This window comes from Heterodontus francisci, chromosome 9 (genome assembly GCF_036365525.1).
Source record: "Heterodontus francisci isolate sHetFra1 chromosome 9, sHetFra1.hap1, whole genome shotgun sequence".
NCBI classification, from domain to species: domain Eukaryota; kingdom Metazoa; phylum Chordata; class Chondrichthyes; order Heterodontiformes; family Heterodontidae; genus Heterodontus; species Heterodontus francisci.
The window spans coordinates 92,309,199-92,322,430 of NC_090379.1; the positions used below are offsets into that span (position 1 = coordinate 92,309,199).

At 45.5% G+C, this 13,232-nt stretch overlaps 1 protein-coding gene across 1 annotated transcript; it reads left to right on the forward strand.

The window, feature by feature from the left end:
- Positions 1-1,229: 1,229 nt before the first annotated feature.
- On the forward strand, positions 1,230-11,912 carry LOC137373909 (acyl-coenzyme A thioesterase 1-like). The gene is made up of 3 exons (XM_068039491.1): positions 1,230-1,831; positions 9,041-9,243; positions 9,751-11,912. The coding sequence occupies exons 1-3, from the start codon at positions 1,276-1,278 to the stop codon at positions 10,339-10,341; spliced, it is 1,350 nt and encodes a 449-aa protein (XP_067895592.1). The 5' UTR covers positions 1,230-1,275; the 3' UTR covers positions 10,342-11,912.
- Positions 11,913-13,232: the final 1,320 nt, after the last annotated feature.

Below are 13,232 nucleotides of genomic sequence, written 5' to 3' on the forward strand. Positions count from 1 at the left end.
ACACTGTTTGGGATCTTCTTCTCACTGCTGCTCTCACGTGCGTTCAAGTCTTCAGAAGAAGGAATTATCCTCCACACAAGATCTGGTGGCAGGTTGTTCAACCTTGTCCGTCTAAGAGCGAAGACCGAAGTACGGAAAGTCCTCATCAGGGGACTCCTCTTTGCTGAGGATGCTGCATTAACATCTCACACTGAAGAGTGTCTGCAGAGACTCATCGACAGGATTGTGGCTGCCTGCAACGAATTTGGCCTAACCATCAGCCTCAAGAAAACGAACATCATGGGACAGGACGTCTGAAATGCTCCATCCATCAATATCGGTGACCACACTCTGGAATTGGTTCAAGAGTTCACCTATCTAGGCTCAACTATCACCAGTAACCTGGTGCAGAAATCAACAAGCGCATGAGAAAGGCGTCCGCTGCTATGTCCAGACTGGCCAAGAGGGTGTGGGAAAATGGTGCACTGACACAGAACTCAAAAATCTGAGTGTTTCAAACCTGTGTCCTCAGTACCTTGCTCTATGGCAGCAAGGCCTGAACAACATATGTCAGCCAAGAGCGACATCTGAACTCATGCTATCTTCGCTGCCTCTGGAGAATCCTTGGTATCAGGTGGCAGGACCGTATCTCCAACGCATAAGTCCTCGAGGCGGCCAACATCCCCAGCATATACACCCTACTAAGCCAGTGGTGCTTGAGATGGCTTGGCCATGTGAGCCGCATGGAAGATGGCAGGATCCGCAAGGACACATTGTACAATGCGGCCATCCATGTCTCCGCTTTAAAGACGTCTGCAAATGCGACATGAAGTCTTGTGACATAGACCACAAGTCGTGGGAGTCAGTTGCCAGTGATCGCCAGAGCTGGTGGACAGCCATAAAGGCAGGGCTAAAGAGTGGCAAGTCGAAGAGACTTAGCAGCTGGCAGGAAAAAAGACAGAAGCGCAAGGGGAGAGCCAACTGTGTAACAGACCCGACAACCAATTTTATCTGCAGCACCTGTGGAAGAGTCTGTCACTCTAGAATTGGCCTTTATAGCCATTCCAGGCGCTGCTCCAGAAACCACTGACCACCTCTGGCGCTTACCCATTGTCTCTCGAGGCATGGAGGCCAAAGAAGAGGAAAAAGACCTGATTTGCTTCTGGGTGAACAGCAAAGACAAGGAGCCAGTTTGTCCAGAAGCGCCACTTCCTCGGCTGCCCGCCAGGTGTCGCTAGGGCCCGGCTTTAGGCACATGCGCAGAGTGGGGTCGGATCTTGACGCTTGACCATTTCCATGTACCTCGCAAACCTGCACCGGGCGGCTGTGGCCGGATCTTTCTCCCTCCTGAGCCGCCGTGTTCCCCTGTGTCACCGAGCCGGGATGGCTGTGAGTGTCCAGCTTCAGCCCAGCTCCAAGTGTCTGTTCGATGAGCCGGTCCAGGTGCGGGTGGGCGGCCTCTCCCCGCTCCAACAGGTCACTATGAAGGCCTCGCTCACCGACGAGAAGGGGCAGGGTTTTCACTCCTTGGCTTTCTACAGGGCGGACGGGCAGGGGGAGCTGGACCTGTGTCAGTCCCCGTCCCTGGGTGGTCACTACACCGGCACCGAGCCCATGGGGCTCTTCTGGTCGCTGAGCCCCCGGACTCCTTTCACTCGGCTGGTGAAGAGGGACGTGGCCACTTACCCGCTCTCTGTCCACATCGAGGTGTTTGATGGACATGGGACCCTGGAGCAGCTCCCAGAACAGCCCTTGGCCGTGGCTGTCAATGAGCGGTGGTTTATGAAAGAAGGGGTGACTAGGATCCCAGTGAGAGAGGGCAGGGTCCGAGGGGTCCTCTTCGTCCCACCTGGTAAGGGAGCAGATTCTGTACAGCTTTCGAGGTTTGTAGCTAATGTTCTTGGCATGTGTCCAAATGCGTCAGTGGTTATTTGCTTGCATTGATTTATTTTGTGTATTTTGTTTGCTTTTTCTCAGAACGGTAAGTTGAAGTTATTGTTTACCTCAGAACATTATTGTCATTCTCTTTTGGTATTTGTTGTTCTCTTTGTTAAACTCTCTGTGCTATGCGTGAGGATTGTCGTGAGAAATAATGACGACTCAGGCAGTTTTGTATTGTGAACCTCCACACATAGAATAGAATCATAGAATACTTACAGCACTGAAGGAAGCTATTTGGCCAGTCAAGCATATGCCGGCTCTCTGCAAGAGCAACTCACTTAGTCCCATTCCCCTGCCCCTTCTCTAGCCCTACAATTTTTTTTCTCTTCAGATGCTAATCCGATTTCCTTTTGAAAGCCATGATTGAATCTGCCCCCCCCCCCCCCCCCCTCTTCAGGTAGTGCATTCCAAGTTGTAACCATTCGCCATGTAAAGAAGTTCCTCATGTCACCTTTGGTTCTTCACCAAAGGGGTCAGTTTCCCTTTACACTTCACCAGTCTACCTGTCGCATTCCTCCACAAAAGTTAGAGGATTAAGATCTCTATAAACCACCGTTTCCTATATCCATTTTGAACATAGATGTCAAAGTGCTGGAGAGCTAGCAACATTCCCAGTGTCTCCTTTTCCACAGTGGAATATCTCTTTTGGTGTCGATTTAACATTTTGGAGAAGTACCCTACTGGTTTCTCAATGTCTGCCTCATCGTTTTGAAGCAGGACAGCACCTACTTCAAGGTCACGAGCATCAACTGCCACTTTAAAGGGTTTGTTGAAGTTGGGAGCTGCCAGAACCAGTTCGTTTGTAAATATGGCTTTTAACCTCTTGAAAGCTGTTTGGCACCTCTCTGAACACACTACCGTGGCTCTTTTCTGCAGTAAGTCCATCAGTGGGGCAGCTATAGTGTTGCTGTTTGGAACAATATTCTGGTAAAACCTGCGCATCCTGAGAAAATGCATGATTTCCCTTTTTGTCGTGGGGATGGGAAAATCCATCAGCGGTTGTTCTTTGGCAGCACTCGCCCCAACCTACAATGTGCCTGGGGTAGGTCACTTGAGCTTTAGCAAACTTGCTTTTTGCAAGGTTTACTACTAGGTTAGCTGACTGTAACTGTTGCAAGAGGGCATCTAATTGGGCCCGGTGGTTCCCCCAGGTCTCAACATGTACCAGCAAATCATCCAGGTATACTACACATTTGGGTAGGCCAGCCACTACCTGGTTCATCAGCCTTTGGAAGGTGGCTGGGGCATTCCTTAAACCAAAGGGCATCACTTGGCACTGGAATAGGCCATCTGGGGTGACAAAAGCTGAGATCTCTTTGGCTCAGTGTGTTAAGGGAACCTGCCAATATCCTTTTCGCAAGCCCATTTTAGTTATGTAGGTGGCATTCCCTACTCTATCAATACAGTCTTCCAGGTGGGGAATTGGGTAGGAATCCACTTTGGTCACTGCATTAACCTTCTCGTAATCAATACAGAGCTTTGTTGAGCCATCGGGCTTGGGCACTAGCACAACTGGGGAATTCCAGCTACTCTGGCAATGCTCAATATACTGTATTTTCTCCTGAATCTGAGCCAGTTTCTTGAGACCTAGGCAATAGGGGTTCTGTTTTGTGGGAGGGATCTCCCCTACCTCCACATCATGTAGGGCTAGGGTTGTGCACCCCTGGTGTGTTCTTGCAGACTTCTTTAAATGCTGTGAGCAGCCTTTTTAGGGCTTCTCTTTGTTCCTCATTTAAATAGGAGAGTGTTATACAGCACAGAAACAGGCCCTTCAGCCCACTGTGTCTGCACCGGCCATCAAGCCTATCCATTCTAATCCCATTTTCCTGCGCTTGGCCCGTAGCCTTATATGCTATGGGGGTGTTTCAAGTGCTCAGCTTAATACTACTTAAATGTTGTGAGGGTTCCTACCTCTACCACCCCTTCAGGCAGTGTGTTCCAGATTCCAACTACCCCTGGGTGAAAAACATTTTTCCTCAAATCCCCTCTAAACCTCCTGCCCCTTACCTTAAATCTATGCCCCTGGTTATTGACACTTCCGCTAAGGGAAAAAGTTTCTTCCTATCTACCCTATCTGTGCCCCTCATAATTTTGTATCCCTCAATCAGGTCCCGCCTCAGCCTTCTCTGCTCTAAGGAAAACAACACTAGCCTATCCAGTCTCTCTTCATAGCTGAAATGCTCCAGCCCAGGCAACATCCTGGTGGATCTCCTCTGCACCCTCTCCAGTGCAATCACATCCTTCCTATAGTGTGGCGACCAGAACTGTACACAGTACTCCAGCTGTGGCCTAACTAGTGTTTTATACAGCTCCATCATAACCTCCCTGTTATATTCTGTGCCATGGCTAAAAAATGCAAGTATCCCATATGCCTTCCTAACCACCTTATCTACCTGTGCTGCTGCCTTCAGTGATCTGTGGACAAGTACACCAAGGTCCATCTGACCCTCTGTACTTCCTATGGTCCCACCATCCATTGTATATTCCCTTGCCTTGTTAGTCCTCCCAAAATGCATCACCTCACACTTCTCAGGATGAAATTCCAGTTGCTCTGCCCATCTTACCAGCCCATCTATATCGTCCTGTAATCTAAGGCTTTCCTCCTCACTATTGACGACACCACCAATTTTCGTAGTGTGGTGTCTAGGTTATTCAACACTTCGGTGTTGGCTAACCGGGCAGTAGGGGGTTCAATTTGGGAATTCGCCAGGCCTACCTCTAGCTCATCCTCACTGTGTCTTTCGTCCCCTTCCTTCCTCACTGTCTGACAGACCTCTGCTTGTCTTTCCCCTTCCCGGCAGTGATATTGTTTTAACATGTTAATATGGCACAGTTTTTGTTTTTTTTCTTCAGTCTGGGGTGGCAATCTAATAATTTACCTGACTAATCCTTCTTGCCACTTGATATGGGCCACTGAACCTGATTTTCAGGGGTTCACCCTGAATTGGGAAAAGCACTAATACATGGTCTCCAGGCCAAAAGGTTCTGGCCTTGGTATGTTTATCTGCTTTCCTTTTCATAGCTGCCTGGGGGGTCTTTAGGTGTTCCTGAACCACTGCGCAGGCTCTCGTGAGCTACTCCCGGAACATGGAAATGTAGTCTAACATGGAAGACATCAGTGTGTCCCAAAAGCGTCTCCTTGATTAGTTTAAGAGGACCTCTCACCTCGAGTCCATAAACTAATTCAAAGGGACGAAAGCCGGTGGATTCATTAGGTTAGCCCCTAGTGGCAAACAGGAGAAATCCCAGCCCTTTGTCCCAGTCATGGGGTTACTTGTAGCAGTATGCCATGATCATTGTCTTTAGGGTCTGGTGATACCGTTCTAAAGCCCCTTGTGATTGTGGGTGGTAGGCTGAGGACTTTAGCTGGGTTATGCCCAGATTATCCATGACTTTTTGAAAGATCCCAAACATGAAATTTGTGCATTCCGTCTGGATCACGGCAGGCAGCTCATATCGGGTAAAGAATTGGATTAGCCCCTCCACCACTACCTTGGCAGTGATAGTTCTTGGGGGAATGGCCTCTGGGAATCAGGTACCCACATCCATAATGGTGAGAAGATACTGGTAGCCCCCTTTTATTTTTGGCAGGAGTCCAACACAATCTACCAGCATTCTGCTGACGGGTTCCCTAAAGGCTGGTATGGGAATTAGGGGTGCAGGTTTAATTGCAGGTTGGGGCTTCCCCCACAACCTGGCACATGTGGCAAGTTTTGCAGAACTCTGCCACATCTTTGTGGAGTTTTGGCCAGTCAAAATGCTGTTTTATGCAGGCTTGTGTTTTTCATACACTGATATGTCCAGCCATTGGAGGTTAGTGGGCTCTTAGTATTTATTTATGGTATCTTGGCGGTATCACTATCTAATGAACCACTGTCCACTCTTTGTCCGCAAGTCTGTGAGGAGGTCTCCACTTCCTCATCAGTACCTCCTTCTTCAAATAGTAACACTCTGGGACTCCCTTTGCTTGAGTTTTGGTTTGGGCAGTTTGTGCTAACGTCTTTAATACTGGGTCGGCTTGCTGAGCCTCAACTAGGGAAGATCTGTATACCCCATCCTTTGCGTCCTCTAACTTCCCAAAGAAGATTGCAGGATAACCAGACAGTAGGGTCATCTGTCTGCAGTGCCAGTTCAACCTCCTCTGGTGGACACATGACCAAGTCACCACGCAATCAAGGAAAATGCCCGGAACCTTCTCCTGCAACTGCTTTGTCTCCCTGACCTCTTTCGGTCTCTCTAAAACTACTGGGGAAGCTACCACTTTCACCCCCGCCAGATTCTTACCCAGAAGCAGGTCTACCCCATCCACTGGTAGACTAGGGACAATCCCCATAGTTACTGGTCCTGAAACAAGGTCACAATCCAGGTGCACCCGATATAAAAATATGGGCATATACTGCCTTCCAATACCATTCGCTAACACTCTTAACATTCATAGCACTCTGGCGGAAAGGTATTGCCTTTTCCCAGCTGAAGAAATTTCTGTATCCCTATATAATACCCTGTGTCCCGGAGTATGACTGTGGGCTTGCTTGCCTCACTCAAAGGGTATGGGGTCACTTTCCCTTGGGATACAAAATCCTGGTAACTTTCAGGGATTTTGTTAAATTTTCCTGCACTCTCAGCGGTTGGTTTACTGGGTCCTAGTGCCACAGTTAAAGCCACAGCCTTATCTGCTGTGCTTTCTATCAGGGTCCCTTTTCCTGCACTGGTCTGGTTTGCCCTGATTAATCCTACTGGTTTTCCCCGTAACTTCCAGCAGTTAGCTCAAAGGTGACCTGCCTTGATACAGTGGTAACACACAGGTCTTTGGCCATCACTCCTGCTCTCAGTATCGTCCCTTTTGGCCTGTGTTTCCAGCTTTCCCTTTTCACCCGTGGCTGTTCAGGCTCCTATCACCCTCCTACCTTTACCACTCTGATTCCTGGGATGGTGGGACTGACGTATGAGGAGGGATTGAGTCGGTTAGGATTATATTCGCTGGAGTTCAGAAGAGTGAGGGGGGATCTCATAGAAACCTATAAAATTCTAACAGGACTTGACAGGGTAGATGCAGGAAGGATGTTCCTGATGGTGGGGGAGTCCAGAACCAGGGGTTATAGTCTAAGGATATAAAAAGAAGAAATGCTAGAAATACTGAGCAGGTCTGGCAGCATCTGTGGAGAGAGAAGTAGAGTTAACATTTCTGGTCAGTGACCCTTGTTCAGAACTGGTAAATTCCAGGATGTTGGTAGTGGGGGATTCAGTGTTGGTAATGCAGCTGAATGTCAAAGGGAGACTTTTGGATTCTCTCTTTTTGGAGATGGTCATTGCCTGGCACTTGTATGGTGTGAATGTTACTTGCCATTCATCAGCCTAAGCCTGAATGTTATCCAGGTCTTGCTGCATTTCTACACAGACTGCTTAAGTATCTGAGGAGTTATGAATGGTACTGAACATCGTACAATCATCAGCGAACTTCTCCACTTCTGACCTTATGTTGGAGGGAAGGTCATTGATGAAGCAGCTGAAGATGGTTGGACGTAGGACAATACCCCGAGGAACTCCTGCAGTGATGTCCTGGGGCTGTAATGATTGACTTCCAACAACCACAACCATCTTTCCTTGTGATAGGCAAGACTCCAACCAGTGAAGAGTTTTCCCCTGATTCCCATTGACGCCAGTTTTGCTAGGACTCCTTGATGCCATACTCGGTCAAATGCTGTCATTCTCACCTCACCTCTTGAATTCAGCTCTTTTATCTCTGTTTGGGCCAAAGCTGTAATGAAGTCATGAGCTGAGTGGCCCTGGTGGAACAGGTGGAGCATTAGTGAGCAGGTTGTTGCTGTTTAAGTGGCACCTGATAGCACTGTCGATGACACCTTCCATCACTTTGCTGATTGAGAGTAGGCTGATGGGCAGTAATTGGCTGGATTGGATTTGTCTTGCTTTTTGTGGACAGGATGTACCCGGGCAGTTTTCCACATTGGCATCCAGCCGACAGTGCTCTAGCTGCACTGGAACAGCTTGGCGAGGGTCGCGGCTAGTTCTGCAGCACAAGTCTTCAGTACTCCAGCCAGGATGTTGTCAGGGCCCATAGCCTTCAGCCGTTTCTTGATATCAGTTGGAGTGAATCAAATTGGCTGAAGATGGGCATCTGTGTTGCTGGAAACCTCAGGAGCAGGCCGAGCTAGATCATCCGCTTGACACTTCTGGCTGAAGATGTTTGGTATTCTGCACATGTGCAGACTCTAGGAGTTGCTGTTAATGTGTGTAGTAGTGACAGCAAATGCTGACGTTTTCACTGTAATTACTGCCACAAATTCCAGGCCGTGAGTACGCTGCCCAACGAACTCTACATCACCATCACCTCGCTTGACCTGCCTTAGTGTCAGACTGCTTGTCCAACATCCAATCCTGGATGAGCAAAAGTATCCTCCAGTGGGAAGACCAAAGCCATTGCATTCGGCCTCTGCGACAAACTCCTTTTCAGTCCCCACCCATTTTATCCCTCTTCGTGACCACTGTCTCGGGCTGAACCAGACTTCTTATAACTTCAGCATCTACTTTGGTCCTAAGCTCCAACAGTGTATCCTATCCATCATAAAAAAAAAATACCTGCTTCCACCTCCATAACATTGCCATTCTCCACTCCTGCCTCAGCTTATCTGCCCCTGAAACCCTTGGCCATGCCTTAGTTGCTGCAACATTTGATTATTCCAACGCAGCTCAGCCAGCACCCAATTTCCACCCACATAAACTTGACAGCATCAGGAACTCCGCTGCCTGTATTCTAACCCGCACCAGGTCCCATTCACCCCTCGGCTCGCTGACATATAGTGGCTGCCTGTCCCAAATGCCTCAAAAACTTAACACTGCTTAAAAACTACCCCAGACCAAGATTTTAATCACATATCCTAACATCATCATCATTGGCTCAGTATCAAATTTTGTCGTCTTATCCTCCTGTGAAGTTCCTTGGGATGTTTTCCCACGTTAAAGGCACTGTATAAATACAAGTTATATTTTCTCCCTCAGCTTTGAATAATGAGTTTTATAATATTTAGTTGCTCTTCAAATAGTCTTTTATCTATGTGGCATATTTCAGTAAAGAATCATTTGTAATGTTTGAATTTTACAGGTGATGGTCCATTTCCAGGGGTTATTGATATGTATGGGTCAGTCGGTGGGGTGGTTGAGCACCGTGCTAGTCTCTTGGCAAACCATGGATTTCTGACACTATGTTTAGGATATTTTGGGTATGATGACCTTCCAAAGGATTTTGTTAATGTTGATCTGGAATATTTTGAAGAAGCTGTGAACTTATTGAGACAGCATTCAAAGGTAAGATGCTTTGTGTTCCATTAGGAAATAGTTTTACACATGAATGTATGTGAAAGTAGAGAAAAGGACCAATTTGTCCATCTAGGATGTCCCATCCAGACACAATGCAACCTAATGCAGCCTTTTCCACCCCTGCCCCAACACGATCACTACCCACTTATCTTGCTGAAGAGATTGTGTATGGTGGCACTACAGCTGTAATATCAATGTGAAGTGGTTTGATTTCACACCAGCACAGCACTTATTATTTAAATGCAGCCTGAATCTGATATCGAGATCCAACCTGACAATGAAGTAAAGCAGAGTACAGGGAGTCTCCTGCTGGGCTACTGGATTAGTTAAATAGGAACAGGTGTATGTTATTTAGCTCTGAGCCTGTTATGCCATTTTAAACCCTGGAAAGAAAATATTAAATGCCAACCAAACATTTACTGCTGCTTAATTTAGTAGAAACATATACAGTACAGTTGATGAATTCTTAAATTTGTGTTTGTTCAATTTTTTAAGGTTAAAGGACCTGGAGTTGGAGCCATAGGATTATCAAAGGGAGCAGATCTAGTTCTATCAATGACCACATTTTTGCCACATGTGATAGCAGCAGTTAGTATCGGTGGATGCAATGCCAACACTTTAGGTAATTTGCATTACAAAAACATCACTCTTCCTGGCCTGGGTGTGTCTGTAGATAGAACCAAAATTCTAGAATCCAAGCTGATTGATATCTTTGAGGTGACAAATGACCCAATGGATGAAGCTAACAAAGATTGCATTATCCCAATAGAAAAGGCTAAGGGGCACTTTTTGTTTGTGGTTGGAGAAGATGACAGGAATTGGAATACTCCACTCTTTGCTCAGCAAGCTGTTGAAAAACTGAAACAAAATGGCAAAGACAACTATGAACTTATTGTTTACCCTGAGACTGGACATCTGCTGGAGCCCTCATATTTTCCATTCTGCTATGCCTCTTTTCATCGATTGGTGGGACAGCCTGTGGTATGGGGAGGGAAAATGAAGCCACATTCATTAGCCCAGATAGATATGTGGCCAAAGATCCAGGCATTCCTACGAAAACATCTTGACCATCAGAGCAAGTTGTGAAGCTATTTGATGTTCATTTGTTAAAATTGGGGGATAAATTGTATTCTCTCAGATTCACCTTAATCTGTTAATTTGTCATAAACTGTTGTTAGGCTTTCCTCCTTTTATATCTAATTGTATTTTACTCACAATTTGAATACGTAAAACTTGTAATTTGTTACTTATTCTCTTCCACATCTGTTGTATTTTCAATCATGAAAAAAAAATACAAAAAACATTCTGTAACTAATGGAAAATCAAGGGTCTAGTGAGAATGAGGAACTTAAAGAATTCAGTAGAAGTAATAGTACTGCAGAAATTAATGGGACTAAGTAACGACAAATCCCCTGGACCTGACTACTTGCAACCTAGGATTTTAAAAGAGGTGGCTGCAGAGAGAGTGTATGCCTTGGTTTGATCTTCAAGAATTCCTTAGATTCTAGAACAGTTCCCAAGGACATTTTCAGGTTGGCAGGCTGTAGCTAGCAGGATATCGCAAGGATCAGTACTTGGGCTTCAGCTTTTTACACGCTATATTAATGACTTAGATGAGGGGACTGGGTGGTAACGTATCTAAGTTTACTGATGATACAAAGTTAGGTGGGAAACTAGTGAAAACCATGTAAAAAGGCTGTAGAGGGATAAAAAAAAGTTGGGTGAGTGGGCAAGAACATGGTAGGTGAAATACAATGTAGCCAAGTGTGAACTGGTAGAAAAAAATAAAAATAATATTTTTTGAATGGTGAGACACTGGGAATATTTGCATTCAGAGGGACCTAGGTGTCCTTGGTACATGAATCTTAAAGTTAATAGGCAGGTACAGCAAGCATTTAGGAAGACAAATCGTATGTCAACTTCTGTTATAAAGGGATTGGAGTATAAGAGTAAAGAAGTCTCTCAACAATTGTTCACAGCAGTGGTGAGGCCACACCTGGAGTACTGTGTATAGTTTTGGTTTCCTTACCTAAGGAAGGACATACCAGCCCTAGAGGGAGTGCAACAAAGGTTCACTAGACTGGTTCCTGGGATGAGGGGATTGTCCTGTGAGGAGAGATTGAGTAGACTACATTGGAGTTTAGAAGAATGCGAGGTGATTTATTTGAAGCATATAAACCTCGTAAGGGTCTTGACAGAGTTGATGCTGAGGAAATATTTCCCCTAGCTGGGGAATTTAGAGCAAAGGATCACAGTCTCAGAATAAGGGGTAGGCCATTTCGTGCTGAATGAGGAGTAATTTCTTCACACAGTGTTGTGAATCTTAGAAATTCTCTACCCCAGAGAGCTGTGGATGTTCAATCGTTGAGTATGTTCAAGACCAAGATTTTTGGGTACTAAGGGCATTATGGGATATGAGGATAGTGTGGTAGTGTGCAATTGAGGTAGATGATCAGCCATGATCTTGTTCAGTGGCAGAACAGGTTCAATGGGCCTACTGCAGCTATTTTTTATGTTCTTGTGTATTTAGAAATGGTATCTGAATGTTCTTTGATAGTACAACGACACATCCACGGTAATTATATGCACATTAGTTTTGCATTCGTCGTGTATACATGCAAATATTAAAATATAGGCTGCTAAAAAGTGTTGTCTCGCTGTGCTGTGCAACGTGAATTTTCCGCCCTGGCTATTTTGCTGTGCTCCTACCCTGTGTATCCCAGATTTAGTTCAGAAAATATGGTCACCCTATGTCATTTTTTTATTCAAGAAATTGTCTGAAAATTTTTATTAATCATTTTGGTATAATGAAAGTGTAATTTGCTCTTACTCATCTGTTACCTAAGAAAGTGATAATTAATCAAGTATTGGCCCCTTAAGTTATCACAATTGTTATCAATAACAGCCTGAACTGTACAACCCATAAGTGACAAAGTAGTGTGTGATATCGGGCTGATTATTGTATTCAGTGTCTTTTCTGATATATTTATTTACTCAGACCACATTTATAGTTAACACTGAGTTGAGCTGAGATGCTTTTTGGTGGGCCTTCTTGAACTGCTGCACTTCTTGTGGTGATGGTGCTCCGACAATGTTGTTGGGTATAGAATTCAGGATATTGACCCAGCAATGATGAAGGAATGGTAATGTATGGCCAAGTCAGGATGGTGTTTGACTTTGAGGGGAGCTTGGAGATGACGGTGTCCTTCTCGGTGGTTGACTTTGGAGGGGAGGTCAGTTTTGGAGATGGATATTGAGTCTGGTGATGAGCACCAATTAAACAAACTGCGTAGTGTCAAGCTACTTATGGCAAGTTCGGCTACATCTAAAGAGACAAGTGGTGAGTATTCCGTGACACTCCATAGAACCATAGAAAAATTACAGCACAGAAGGAGGCCATTCAGCCCATCTGGTCCATGCCGGCCAAGAAAATAGCCGCCCAATCTAATTCCACTTTCCAGCACTTGGTCCTGGCTTGAGCCTTGTAAATAGTGGATAGAGTCTGAGGGGCAAGGGCATGAGCCATTCATGGCAGAGTACCTGTTACGACCTGGTGAGAAAGAGGTCTAGGTTTCCCTTTCAGACTTCACGTGGTCTTACTGTAACAGGGCTTTATTTTTAAACACAGTATTTTTAGCTCCCCCTTGGTGAATCCTTGTTCACCGCTTTCCAATTATAAGGCAAAGAAACCAGTGCAAACAGGCTTTCTTAGGTTTAACAAAGAAAAGTTGAAATTTATTAAACTTGAACTCTAATTTGGTTGATGTCTACGGATACACGATGTGCTCACGCTAGCATGCATATGCAATATACACATGCAAATAGAGACAGAAAAGAGCAGAAGAAATAAAGTGGAAAAGTTTGAGGTAATATCTGAAGAGTTTTTGTTACGGGTCTTCGAGCTCACTGTCAAGTCCTTGATTGTAGGGAGATCTTGTTTTTCATTGGGGCCCAGTATTATTCTTAAACCTTGGTCG

Excerpts from the sequence above, each read along its gene's own strand:
- LOC137373909 (XM_068039491.1), top strand. The coding sequence starts at position 1,276 with ATGTACCTCGCAAACCTGCACCGGGCGGCTGTGGCCGGATCTTTCTCC. Across the intron at positions 1,832-9,040 it reads GGTCCTCTTCGTCCCACCTG|GTGATGGTCCATTTCCAGGG; the intron begins GTAAGGGAGCAG and ends TGAATTTTACAG. Across the intron at positions 9,244-9,750 it reads TATTGAGACAGCATTCAAAG|GTTAAAGGACCTGGAGTTGG; the intron begins GTAAGATGCTTT and ends CAATTTTTTAAG.